The sequence below is a fragment of the Diabrotica undecimpunctata genome, chromosome 7 (genome assembly GCF_040954645.1).
Source record: "Diabrotica undecimpunctata isolate CICGRU chromosome 7, icDiaUnde3, whole genome shotgun sequence".
NCBI lineage: Eukaryota > Metazoa > Arthropoda > Insecta > Coleoptera > Chrysomelidae > Diabrotica > Diabrotica undecimpunctata.
In genome coordinates, this window is record NC_092809.1 from 146,391,480 (window position 1) to 146,405,454 (window position 13,975).

The 13,975-nt window shown below is 32.9% G+C and overlaps 1 protein-coding gene across 2 annotated transcripts; it reads right to left on the minus strand.

Annotated features, from left to right (window-relative positions):
- Positions 1–1,892: 1,892 nt before the first annotated feature.
- On the minus strand, positions 1,893–9,772 carry Grx1 (Glutaredoxin 1). Of its 2 annotated transcripts, none has more exons than XM_072539611.1 (4): positions 9,548–9,772; positions 9,363–9,501; positions 2,388–2,492; positions 1,893–2,216 (listed from the first exon to the last, which is right to left on the minus strand). In XM_072539611.1, exons 2-4 carry the CDS (start codon positions 9,495–9,497, stop codon positions 2,121–2,123), a joined length of 336 nt encoding a protein of 111 aa, XP_072395712.1. In that variant the 5' UTR covers positions 9,498–9,501; positions 9,548–9,772; the 3' UTR covers positions 1,893–2,120. The 2 variants fall into 2 exon arrangements, with proteins under 2 accessions (XP_072395712.1, XP_072395713.1); XM_072539612.1 differs by having other exon boundaries at positions 9,363–9,483; positions 9,548–9,768.
- Between the last annotated feature and the right edge of the window lie 4,203 nt (positions 9,773–13,975).

Sequence of the window (13,975 nt, forward strand, 5' to 3'; positions counted from 1 at the left end):
GAAATCGATCTACGTAAACTTAAACCACCGTATGGTGGTAGTTTAGATTTCTTTCCTAGATGGCGTCGTTAGTTTACTGGACAAACGGTGCGACTTGTCACCATAGCCTTTTATATAGGTAGATATATCTATTATACAGGCGTATATAAGTTTAAAAAAGGATAGGGAAAATCCTTCAAACATGATAGGAAACCATATTACTATGCCCGATGACCCTTGCTTAGAATTGCCAAAAGAAAGATTAGAAAGATCTTCTAGAATAGTAAGTAGTCCTTACCCACCAGAACTACATTTTTAAAACAAAATAACAGGCAAAGAGAAAACATTAGAAGTCGGTCGTTTTTACCCGCTTGGTACGACTTCAAACGGTTGTAAACATGGTCTAACAAAAGATGCAGCTTTCTGTTTTTTGTGCAGATGTTTTGACATGAATGACAGTACTAATCCTGGATTTCTAGTGGATTTTCACCATGGAAGATGGTTACAGAACGATTTAAGACAAAAGTCAAAAAATTTCATCTTAAAAAGCTCTCGACTGGCTTGATTGGATGTCTTAGCGTAATAGAAAACAGGTCAAACAGGTAGAAATTTTAATAAACGAATAGCAGAACATAAAAGCAGAACATAACAATAATAGAAAAACAGATTCTACATACGCACTTCACCTTCTAGATCATAATCATTCTTTTAATGACGAATTTAAAATTCTACACATTCAAAATAAAGGCCTTAAGCTATCTGTATTAGAATCTATGGAAATCAACAAATTAAAAAACACAGATATAATTCTGAATGACCAGCTTGAGACAAACAGTTCTCCCATCCTCAACCTATTTTATTAGAGACTATAAAGTGTAAACCCATGCCAAAAACAGATCACTTGAGAAAGGCAATCAGCCGAAACAGCTGTAGTGATAAGAATTTAAAATAAATTTTGTGGAAGTTTTGAAAACAAAGTTTTCAGTGTTTTATTGTTACATAAAATGAATTTCCATCAAGTAACGGTCGAATCCATCAATTATTTAATAGGAAATCGATGTTTCTTTAACAAGTTGTACTTTTGAGAGAACTTTTTCTAAGCTGAACATAATAAAATCGATATTTCGATTGACAATGCTACAAGACTGTTTGGAATATCTAATGGCGCCTTTTGTTGAACAAGAACTTAAGAACCCTAAATATAGATAAAGATAGTGTAGTTGACGAATTTAAAAAATCGTACCATTCCAGCGACGAATGGTATTTTAATGTGTTGTTATAATAACTTTTTAATGACAATCTGAATTTTTAACGTATATTTTATATTATGACTGTGGCCAACCATATTCTTCTTAAGATCAGGCTATAATTTAATATAAACACAAACGTAACTAACTCATTTCAGAAAATTTACTGTTTTAAAAAATATATTTTGAATTTAAAAAATTGTAAACTGTTTTTCATATATGAAAATATCATTGCTGGAAATTAAAAAGGTATATATGGGGAGGGGTGTTACCTCCTGATTATTTATTTTTCTGTGGCCTAATAAATAAATAGGCGTGAGTGTTTGTGTAAGTGAATCACCAAATTAGACATTTACATCAGAAAAACATTAATGGCAAAGCAAAACTATTAATATCGGCTTTGTAGAGTTATATTCATAGACTCGCAGCCGCTTGGGTTGTTAGGGACCCATACATCTAGAAGTGCAAGAGACCCTGCGCAACAGATGGGAACCTAAAAATATTTTCCCAAAAACTCGTGCTTCAACCGCCAAGCACTAGGCGACTTTGGCGAATGGGCGAGGCCATCAGGAATATGGGACATACAGGAAAATCTATCTACTGTTAAAGACTTTGTGAACGGTTCTGAAACTGGAATTTTTGTATTAAATAAATAAAAGTCCAGGGCGTAGCATAAGAATTTTATTAAAATATTTCACATAAAAGAATAATAAAAAATTAGTAGCAAACATTAAGCTAAGACCAATATACAAATAACATTTTCAAAAATAATAAAAATCCACTACAGCTTGTTTATCTGAAAAAAAATTTAACATTAACTTCCTCATTTGAGAGTGTGTAAGTATTTAGTGGTTACTATCATTTACAGTTTAAAATATCTTATTTTTTATATTTTTAACCTACAAGCTTTTGCAATTCTCCCTTTTCGTACAAGGCTTTCACATCAGTTCCTCCGCCAATAAACTTTTCATTGACGAAAACTCGAGGAACCTGAAAAATGGGACTGATTAAGAGACATAAACAATAAAGAAGTACAAGATATGTTGCACCGTACAGATGATTATTCAAAAGAATTCTCAGAAATATTCATGGCATTTTCATATGAGCTTTTCACTACCAGCACTTTTACTTTAATATATACTACAAAAAACTGGTACTTACAGTTCGGCCTCCTGTGATTTGACCCAAAATAGTTTGTACTTCATCGCCATCATCTCTGACTTCGAGTTCTATAGATGTATATGGAACACCAAGATCATCAAAGACCTAAAAAATAAGACATTTTTATTTAAAAAAGGGAAAGGGAAGGGTTTATAGGACCATGGAAACTAAATGAGAATTTTCTTGACAGCGTTGCCGCTCTCCACGGCAGTAACCGTACGAACAACATACAATCAAAGATTCTCAACAATTCCGTCACAAAATTAGATTCTTAGTGTATATTAGAAGAAAAAATTTTAGTAATTACACGGATAGTAAACAATTTCTTTTTAAGGATTGTCATAATGATATATATTATAGGAATAGAAAACATATTTAATAACGTTTCCCATAATGATCTGATTAGTTTTAAAATCTATAGAGTTGCAGTAACTTGACTATAGTCAGAATCCAGAAATCTAGGCAGTAAATTCTTGGAAGTAATAGTGATGGTTCATTGCTATTGTAGGTCTTCCAATGGCGTACGAAAAATATCATAAGAAGTTACGACAAAGCTACTTCTATTAAATAAATATGTACCTATTTATAATTATGTTAATTTTAATATGATTATTGTTGACATTTGGGTTATTATATATATATTAATATAATATACATGGTGTTTGGTAACGAATGGTCATAACTTAATCCTAGATTCCTGAGATTAAAATGGGCCGATTTAAACTAACTTACTTTAGTACGAAAGTTCATAATAACCAAAATAAAGGGGGTCAAAGTTAAACTTTTATTTTTAAATATTTCGTGATAGGCATGGGATAACAACACGAAATTTGGTAAGCTGGAGTTTTTTCGGACGAGAAATCAAAATTCGCCACTAAAAATGATGAAGGACGCCACATACATCTTTCAGTGCTCGTTTAATACGTTCAATTTTTTTATCTCCCACTCGACATACTTTTAGAATCAAAACTTTTATTCTCTTTATATTTTTACTTAGAAAAGATATACTACATCGATGTACAACCCATTACTTTTTATTATTGTTTTATAAATTTGTATTAATTACAATAAATAATAATTTTAGTTTAGAAGGTAATAGTTACACCTCCCTAAAACCGCGATAGTCGGTGAAAGTCGGCTACTCAGGTATTCAGTTGTTTTGCTATCGAAGTAAACAGTGGTGTGATGACGATGAGTAGAATACTATTTTGCTGACGTCACGTTGCCCAGCAACCGTCGATTCTATTCGTCGTTGCTACGCAACGTGACGTCAGCAAAATAGTATTCTACTCATCGTGGCCCCACCGCAGGACATGACTCACATATCGATTAGATTATCTAAGCAGTGAACACTTATTTTACTGTTGTGAGTAATATGGAAAGTGGAAGTAGTAAAAGTAAACGACGTCCAAATTTTTCGATGGGAGAAAAAACTATTATATTCAATTTGTATTGTGGACTCCGTGAAAGGAATAAAAGTATGTCGGTCAACGATGTAGTTACCCTGTGTAGTGATTTGACTAAAGTTTCGACGAGAAGTGTATACAGAATTGTAAACAATTTTAAACAAAGTGAAGGCAAATTGAATGATGGACCTGTTGAAACCATTGAAACCAGAGGTAGAAAACGCATTCAGCTTGAAGATCATACCAAATATGCTATTCGGAGGAAATTCCATGCTTTCTTTTTTCGGAACGAAATCCCAACCTTAAAGAAAGTTGAAGTTGAAATAAATTCCGATAATTCAATACCCAAAATATCACGACGTGTTTTATTGCGAACATTAGAATAAATGAACATTAAATATATCAAAAGAAGCAGGAATAGTGTTCTTTTAGAAAAAGATGAAATTGTTTTGTGGCGGAGAAATTACTTACAAAAAATCCGAGAGTATCGTCGTGAAGGACGAAAAGTATACTATTTAGATGAAACTTGGCTAAATCAAGGTCATACTGTCTCAAAGGTGTGGCAAGATTTGGAAATTAAAAGTCGTCGACGAGCCTTCATTGAAGAGCTTTCATTAGGATTAAAAACACCAGTGGGTAAAGCACGGAGGCTCATAATAACACATATAGGCAGCGATTCGGGTTTTTTGGACAACGGCTTGTTACTATTCGAATCTAAGAAAACCAACGATTACCATGAGGAAATGGACGCTCAAAGATTCGAATTATACTACGTGAGTAGAAACGCGGGCTACATTTCAGTGTTTCAGAGCTACAGTAAACTCTGAGGAGCATTTCCCAATTTTTCAAGAACACTATATCATTTGTTGTGCGATATCAAGTTTAAGTTTGAAAAACGCTGTAGAAAGTCGATTTTAATTCAGAAACAAGAGATAATTTCATGGCGTCGTCGTTACCCACAATTCATTCATCGATACCGCGAATAAGGCTACAATATCGTCTATTTAGATGAGTCATGGGAAAACGTAGGCTACAGCGTATCAAAATAATGGGTAGACACAATTAAATCACATAGAGATGCATTTCTTCGTGGCCTGATTACAGGCTTAAAAGCTCCTGCAGCTCGTGGTCGTCGTTTTGTTCTTCTACATGACGGATGTGAAAATGGCTTTGCTAATGGAGCAGAACTGATTTTTCTGGCAAAAAAAACACCTAAGATTACCATGAAGAAATTGGTCCACTCTTTGAAAATTCGTTCAAACGTAGCCTAATTCCTAATTTTCCAAAAAAAAAATAGTTGTGATGGATAATGCTCCTTATAATAGCAGGAAATTAGAGAAAGTTCCTAACACTGCTTCCAATAAAGAAGAAATAAAAATATGGCTTATATCAAAAGATATAATTTTTAAAGAAAATTATTTAAAAACAGACCTGTTGGAAGTTGTCAATACTCATAGGACAAATTACGATTGAAATAGAATTGAAGGTATTGCACAGCACAATTTGAAACTTCTCCGCCTTCCGCCCTATCACTGTGAGCTTAACCCCATAAAGTTGGTATACAGCGAAATGAAAAGATATATTGCCGCACACAACAAAACTTTTAAAGAAGAAGTTAGGAATATCGGACGACCGCGCAAAAGATGGAGTGACAACCTTTCATAGAGGTATTAATCCGCCAATGAACGAGCAGAATTGCTTATAAAGAGGAAGAAGAAGAATCTTTTAATTTATTTTGTGCACTAGATACCACGTGCCATGCCTTAGCATAATCTAAATTTTAAGAGAAACATCATGGCAGTCAGGATAATTTCAAAAGAAATAAACTTCTGAAGTACCTAGACTATTTGTCTCATTTCAAACCTTTTCAATTAAAATCAGGAGAATTCGCTGATACTCCAGTCGTCAAAGAAGAAAATGCCACTGAAAATCATACAAACAAGTTGAATTTTGCTGATAATGTCAATTTTCGGATTCCATAAAAGATACAAAAAAGTGTACCACTTTTACCCCGCGACTTCCTCCTAAAATTCCACCTCATAAGGGGGTAAAACAAAAAAAATCGATTTACCAAGAATATGTACACCGTAGAAAAAAATGTTTCAAATAAAAAATGTAGCTGAAATAATTTTAAATAAAAATGTTTAGTAGCACTTTTTGTATAGAATCAATCGTTCTCTTAGAAACAATGCTTGAAGTGACCGATGATTTTCAATGTCAGGTACGCGCGCGAAATCAATTTTAAATAAAATTTTTATCAACTCGACTGCAAAAATTCGATATCTTTTGATCAGTGTCCTATCGACAAAAATCAAAATGGGTCTTAAAGGTGAAGAGAGCAGCGTTGTTATGCAATTTTTGCATTTTACCGCAAATGAGTCAGTTTGTATAAATTTTATTGAGCTGATGATAATCGTAAAAAATGGCAAAAATTGCGCAACATTTATTTATAGAACCTTACTTCATTTGTGACAAAATACAAAAACTTTATAAGAAAGCTTTTACACTTTTAACCTTTAAAACTCAATTGGATTTTTGTTAATAGGACACTCTATCTATCTCAAAAGATATCAAATTTTTTCCGTAAGAGCACAAAGAAAATCACTGGTCACTTCAAGCGTTGTTTCTAAAAGAACGGTTCATTTTACAAAAGTGCTAATAAACATCTTTATTCAAAATTATCTCAGCTACATTTTTTATTTGAATTATTTCTTGGTAAATCGATTCCCCCCCCCCCCTACGGGGGCCGGTTTTAGGGGAAAGCCTTGGGGTAAAAGCGTTAAACTTTTTTGCATCTTTTTTGAAATGCTAAAATTAACATTTTTCAGCAAAATTCAGCTTGTTCGTATGATTTTTCGAGTTCGCCTGGACTATGACTGAAAAGACTCTACAAATTTGTATTTATAATATATGATGGGTGATGAAACAATAAAAATTAAATTAATTATTTTAATTTTAATTACTTATGCATCTTATTTTACTTTAGTTATAGAAATTAAATTGAATTTAAATACATATTTGCATTTCACACGTGAATTCGAAAAATCAAAAAAAAAGAAGGGAAATAAAATGCTGCGAAGATATTAATGATAAAATATTTTTCATACAATAGTTTTCTTTCAAAGACAAGATTATCATAGATGGAAAATACGCATTGCATCTAGAAGATAACAAATAAGACCGCTAAAAGGAGGCACGAAATCAACGAAAAAAAAAATTTTATTGTATTTTCATTTAATTTTTTTTGGAATCTAAAAACGATGACTGGTCGGAAAAAAAATGGTAAATTATATTCATGTACTGATAGCTGCAAAAAACTGAATAGAAACCCACATACACAATGGCTGCCAATTTAGTGTACTAAAAACTGTGACTGCTAACTTAAAACCAATGTGTTAAACTCTAAAATTTACATCTATTAGATAGGTATATCATATTGAGTGCCACAAACAGCATACGAGAAAAACATTGTTAGGATTTGGGTGCCATTTGTTGTGTCCAAAGTTTTTGTTATACAGTTTTGGTGCCTATTATTTTACACCAAAAACCGAAATTGTAAGGGCGCTGTTTGTTGTACCCACTGGCTTTGTTATGTATCATTCTGAGGCGCAACAGTCCGCACATACTATGCAACTGTATATTTTAGGCCAATTGTAGGATGAACCAGAATCAGTGGATATTGATACCAAAGAATATAGACACATCTACATTCGTTGTTGATACTAACGATAACTACTCCCGAATCGTAAAAATCACATTTAAGCTATTAACACAAAACCCTTGATCCCATTTCTGAGCTGTCTGCACTGGATTTTGATTTGATTATCTGATAAGAGTTGTAATCTGCAAAAACACCATTGTCAATTGATCTTCGCAACAATGAATCGATCAAATGGCGAAGTCGGGAGCAAGTTACAAAAGTTTCGTAGGGAAACCGAAAACCTTATGTAATTTCCATTTAAAATATACCCGATTTTTAAAAGCCACCGCCATTATTTACCATGAAACAACAAGAAATGACAGGAATGACAACTTGACAACTGTTTCTTATGGTCAAGAAGGGTAATTTTAACCAGTGTTGCCATACTTATTCAAAATTATGTTTTCTAATGAAAAATAAAAATTTACCTTAAAATTGGACATTAAAAATAACATTTTATTATTACCTACTTTTAACTGAAAATTATAGCTTTTCACAAGGTTCAGGTTAGATTTGGTTACGTTACTTTACGTTTATTATCATGTTTTCTTATGAAAAATAAAAATTTTGATTTTTAATTATATTATAACATTTTATTCTTATTACTGCTTTTTTTACCAGTGTTAGGTTAGATTTGGTTTATTGTTTTACATTTTTAATACTAAGATGTAAAGAAAAATATGAAATTTTATGCTAATAAATATTGTGGGATTCACAGAGTAATTTATGTGTATTACGTATACAAGGAAAAGATAAAAGTACATTTAAAGCCGCCTAGGCAAGAATTCGTAAATGACGAGTTCGGGATTTCTTCCAAGACGATGGTTAACTGGTACTCGTTTTGCACGTGGTTATTAAGATTGCATCCACCTGTTTTATTTAAGGTAAGTAATTTTCATGAAATTTTTAGATCTTTTAAAGGTTAAAACTGGCAACAATGTCAAATGTACATAAAATTTAACTTCTTGCGCATGGCCGCCATATTGTTTTGAAATATTAAAAATCTTGATTATTTTAAACAATTTTACGCATTTTTTCATAATTTAACAGTAAAAAACAGTGATATTTGATATGTTTTAGTTAAGTTTTTTTTATTAAGACATGTATATATACTTTTCTTTGCTTTTTATGTAAATTTTTTTTGATTCATAATACTTTTTTTGTTATTTTATCTGTATTTTTTTATTATTTGGGCACTTTTACTAGTTTAAAGCAAAGAAAACATTAAAATTTGAGGTTTTTATCACTTTTTCTGCCAAGTCCACAAAAATTGGGCATTTTTGAGGCGTTCCGGCTTACTAAATAATTACCAATTTTTTTAGCGAAAATTTTTTTTATGGATCGATTGAAGAAAAGCACACGCGGGTCGGCGCGCGGCTGGCCAGTCCGGACCTGGCGTAGCTAATAGAAATAATATAAAAAAATTACATAACTAAACTATGATGACTATCAGAATATGGAATGCTGTATTGCAATTCGTCATTTATTGTAAATTAAGTAAAACTGTAAATTTTGTTGTTAAACACAAATAATTTAAAACGTTATCTCTACTGTTGAAACGCCCATAAATGCAATGAAAGCCTAGCAAATAAATTGGTTATGACCAATTCTACAATTCTAGCATTATTTCCACAACATTCCACAATTTCACGGCAAACTTAACCTTGATCTTGATACCAGAGAACTATTGTGTTCGTAGTTCTCTGTTGATACCTTAAAATTTGGGTTGCAACAAAAGGACATGACATTTTTACAAGAGTTTCATCAAAGGTTATCAAGCAAACACTTAAAAACAAAAGACTAGCTGATAACTAAATGACATTGTAAGAAAAACAAATAAATAAATGTTAATTTGTAGGTTAAACTTACCTGTTTTGCCATTTGGCAATACGGACAGTAGGTTTTTGAGAAAATAACAACTTTGTCTTTTTTGATGATGGCAAGTACTTCTTTGGCTTTAGGCGATGACATGTCCACGGCCATTTTCGAACTAAAAATACCCATTACTCTTTTATTATAAACAGTACGAATTACAGGAACAAATTTATACATACCGTAACGATTGAAAAATTTCCTAACCTACAAAAAAACAATTCCGCTCTCTTTGAGATCTAGATCACAATTGCCGGCCAGCGCCTTTAACCAGTTTAACCGCACGCAAACCAGTAAAAGCGATAGAAATGTCTAGATATATTTTATAGATAATTTGTGGTAAGTGATAATCTATAATAGGAATTTTTATTCGTAAAACGAATCGATAAAATTATACACGTCTTTATTTAAATAGTAAAACAAGAAATTTATAAACCGGATCGTTAAGGTAATTTTATAAAAAAATGCAATGTATTAACATGTATGATGTGTTGCATACACATACCGAATTTGAAACATAAGAAAACAGTTTTGTTTATAAATTTATTTCAGAAAAGTAGTTAAAAATAAAATGTGACACAAATATCTGGTATTTTTTTTTTCATTTACAACATTTCTTTTTCGACTTCCTTCCAATAGAGTATGACGATCGGTAATGGCAAAATTTATCAACACCACCCATGTTCTTAGTAAATTTATAAATTGCGTTAGGGCAGTGCATATGTTTCTTGTTTCCATCCTTTTGAGTTCTTTGTATTAGTTTCATTTCTTTAGGATTAAAAGCTGTGGTTATTACAAAGACATCTTTGGTGTCGTGCCATTTTATTACTTACACGAAAAGCATGGTGAAAGGTAAGCTTGCCAGGTCGTAGGTTTTCCCTCTTGAACTTAGGCTTTGCTATTATGTAAGCTGGCAATCCCTTTCGGTTAGTTCTGAACGTGCCTACAAAAAATATTCTTCTCATATAATTTGTCTAACAGGGGCAAGCTTGAAAAAAATTGTCAAAAGCAACAAGGGTGCCTGGAGAAATATTTTTACATAGAGCAGTTACAACTTAATATCACAGACCTACTGGCTCATTATCTTCATCCTCGGATGGATTAGATTTTCCAGAATAGATATCACACTCGTACAAATAACCCGTCTTAGCATCACAACGAGCCCATGCTTTATACGCCCTTTTAATCGGTTTCTCTGGCATGTACTGTTTCATTCCACTTCTTCCCTTAAATTTTATCATACTTTCATCTATTGATTGGTGTTGGGAACTTACTGCATTTTCTTGGAAAGACTGGTTCAGAATTTTCAACATGGGCCATATTTTATACAATTTATCATGACCGGGTTCTTGCCTAGAATCGCAGCTGAATTGTCATTTACATGCAAATTGTCAGTGATTTTTTTAATCGTTTGCATGACATAACTCGGCTTATGACTGTATTCTTATAAAATTCATTCAAGAACATAGGCGTAGAAATAGGGGACAGAAACTATGGGGGCGAAGATAGGGCAAGCAAAATAAACGCTACTATGCGAACGGCTCTCAGGGGGTTGTTGGAGAGCTGGTGTCGTGGATAAGTTGAAATAAATGGGTCGGATTGGGGTATCTACACAAAAAAATGAAACAAAGGGGTTACTTAAGTAAATCTCCTGGGCAACTGGGCAAATAAAACAACAAGGAAGGGCTTCTAGCAATTTAGAATAAGGGCGCCGCTTTGAAGGATCCTAAACTTGCTGAAGAAAAGAAGAAAAGGGCTCTTCCTTCCTAAAAAGTAAACACACTATTTTTCTACACTAAAATAAACAAAATGGTTGGAGCAATAAATTAAACATTTATTTGTGTCTCTAACAAACAGTTACAAAAATACAGATTGCACCAAAAATATACTATATAAATAGTTGCCAAATACAGAATAAAAAAACTTACATGTGTCCGTTTACAAAGGGGTTGGAGATACTACAAAAACTTACAAATGTTACCGCAAAGAGATTAACCTTTTTTTAAAACAAACAAAACAAATAAATATCGAAAAAAATAAAGCTAGCTGTCATATGTTAATATTAAATTAAAAAAAAACAATTAAAATGACAGCTAAGTTAAATCATAAAATTTACAATTTATTAATTATTACAAATCCTTTTAATGAAAGCAATTATTGTTTTAGCAAAAAAATGTCTGTCTTTACTTTAAAATTAATACGTTAAATGTTACCTTGATTTAACTGTTTAGCACTTAACTTTCAAACTAACTTGTTAAACATCTATGGGACGTCTATCTGGACATATTCTCCAACAGGGACAAAGCAACCATTTCCATACTCAGGGACGAACAATCAAAAGATGTAGAATTAGGTTCGGTGGAGGAAGCAAGCTGACGACGGGGACATCCTATATAATAATTTTCTAAATTTCATCAGTGCCGGTGTACTGCACATATCTTATGGTGATTACTCTGTTTTAAACTGCCATATTGCAAAGAGTATTATCACCTTAACCGGTCTTAAGACATAACACAAAAAAATTGAATCGACTCGCGATTCAAAATTACCCAAACATCTCTCTACTCTGAAATATCTTGCTTGACTCCTCTATGCCTTCATTTTACAAAATTCAACGCCAAATAAATTCCCCTCGCGCCTCAAAGCTAGTTTTTGTGGTCTATGAACCTAAACAAACAATCTACCATTCTTGACCTCATTCTTAGCAACGAACCGACAAAAAAAACATCTCGAAACATCTACTTTTAAATTGGGTAACTGAAAATTTTTTACCTCACAATACATACAGAGAATAGGGGAATTTTAGTGTAAACAAATGACAAAAACAACTGAATACCAAAACTTGATATTTAGAATCTCAACTTAAAATGCCATAATATATTGATCGTTTTAAAATTCATTTGCAAACAGAAAAACGAAAATATTCCATCGACAGGGGCGTCTTTAGAAATTTTTAACATATACCTAAATAATTCGTAGTTAAAAAAAATTTAAAACGCTACAACACAATAAAAAAAGTTCGGATACAACGACGACTGGGCCCTCACTACACGATGCGGAACACTAGAAACGTCTGAAGAAGTTCTGACGGCAGACTTATATATATTGGGCAAATATTTTCGCAAGTGGCGACTTCAACCAAATGCATCCAAAACAGAAGTTAGTTGCTTTCACCTGAACAATAAACTTGCTGGAAAGAAACTCAACATACGATTTGAAAATACCACACATTTAACAAAAACTGCCCAAAAGTTGAGTACAAGAAATAGCATTACACTCTGCGGAAGCAGAGTGTAATGTTATTTCTTGTACTCTTACAAGAAGAGTACTCTTCTTGTACTCGTAGAAGCTCTGCGGTACCACCTGGGAAGCATCGGCTTCCACTCTCCGCTCTACTGCCTTAGCCCTTGTTTTCTCGACCGCTGAATATTGTGCTCCAGTTTGGCTACACAGTCCACACGTAAAAAAGGTCGACAGTCAGCTGCACAGCACTATGAGGATGATAGCTGGTACAATTAAATCAACTCCCACCCAATGGCTTCCAGTATTAAGTCAAACCCCACCTCCACATTTACGACGAGTTGACGAACTTACACGTGAATACAAAAAGATAATGAACAATTATAAACCTGCCGATCCATCAAGATACCGAGGATGCACGAAAACTCTCTCCGTTCTAGAAAACCACGAATGAAAACGGCAAGAATGATACATGAGGAGTTCAACATCACGAATGCATGGTCCCAAGAATGGAACGCATGGCAAAAACATGCCCTGCATTACCCACAAGCCACCAGGTTTTGATCTTCCACGCAAAACATGGTCCACTCTAAATAGGATCCGAACCAGACATGGCAGATTTGCATACATGCTACATAAATGAGGAAAGAACCCGTCTCCTCAATGTGACTGTGGGGAGAACCAAACCATCTACCATATTATTGAAGTTTGTCCCTCAAGATCCTAAAATGGTAGCCCCGAAGACTTCCTGTTTGCAACTTCAGAGTCAATTGATTATATAAATAGACTTGATGTTTGTAACTATTTAAAGTTTGTCATATACCTATATTACTGGTGTTTGTAATTTTGTTCTAAATGTGTTGTAATTGCCATACGATAAATAAATATGATTTGATGACGTTTTGTGGGAAACTATATTACTAAAGACCGTTTAAAACAGTGTAAATTGTAAGTAGGAATATAGTTCCCAGAGCCTGATTAAGGGTAATAGTATAAAGAATTTATATTAACTGATTAATTGAAAAAAATTGCGGATATTTCTATTTTAAGATTTTATTTTAATTGTCTGTATACATTACAATTATTGTCAGTTGAAAAAAAGTAAAAATGAAGAGGCTATTATATATAATATTTATCTATTGATTTTTCAGAAAAACGAATAACTTATTCACTTTGTAAATTTAAGGAAAAATCTGAACATGATGTCATTTGTTCAAATGTCACCGAAATATTGACCTAAAAAAATCGAACACCGATTTTTTTGACCAGTAGATATAACCGAAAACCCGTGTTTTGTCAACAACCGCCATCTCTATTTTGTATAGAAGAATGTCTGAATTCCAGACAACAGAATTTCTTAAATGAATTAT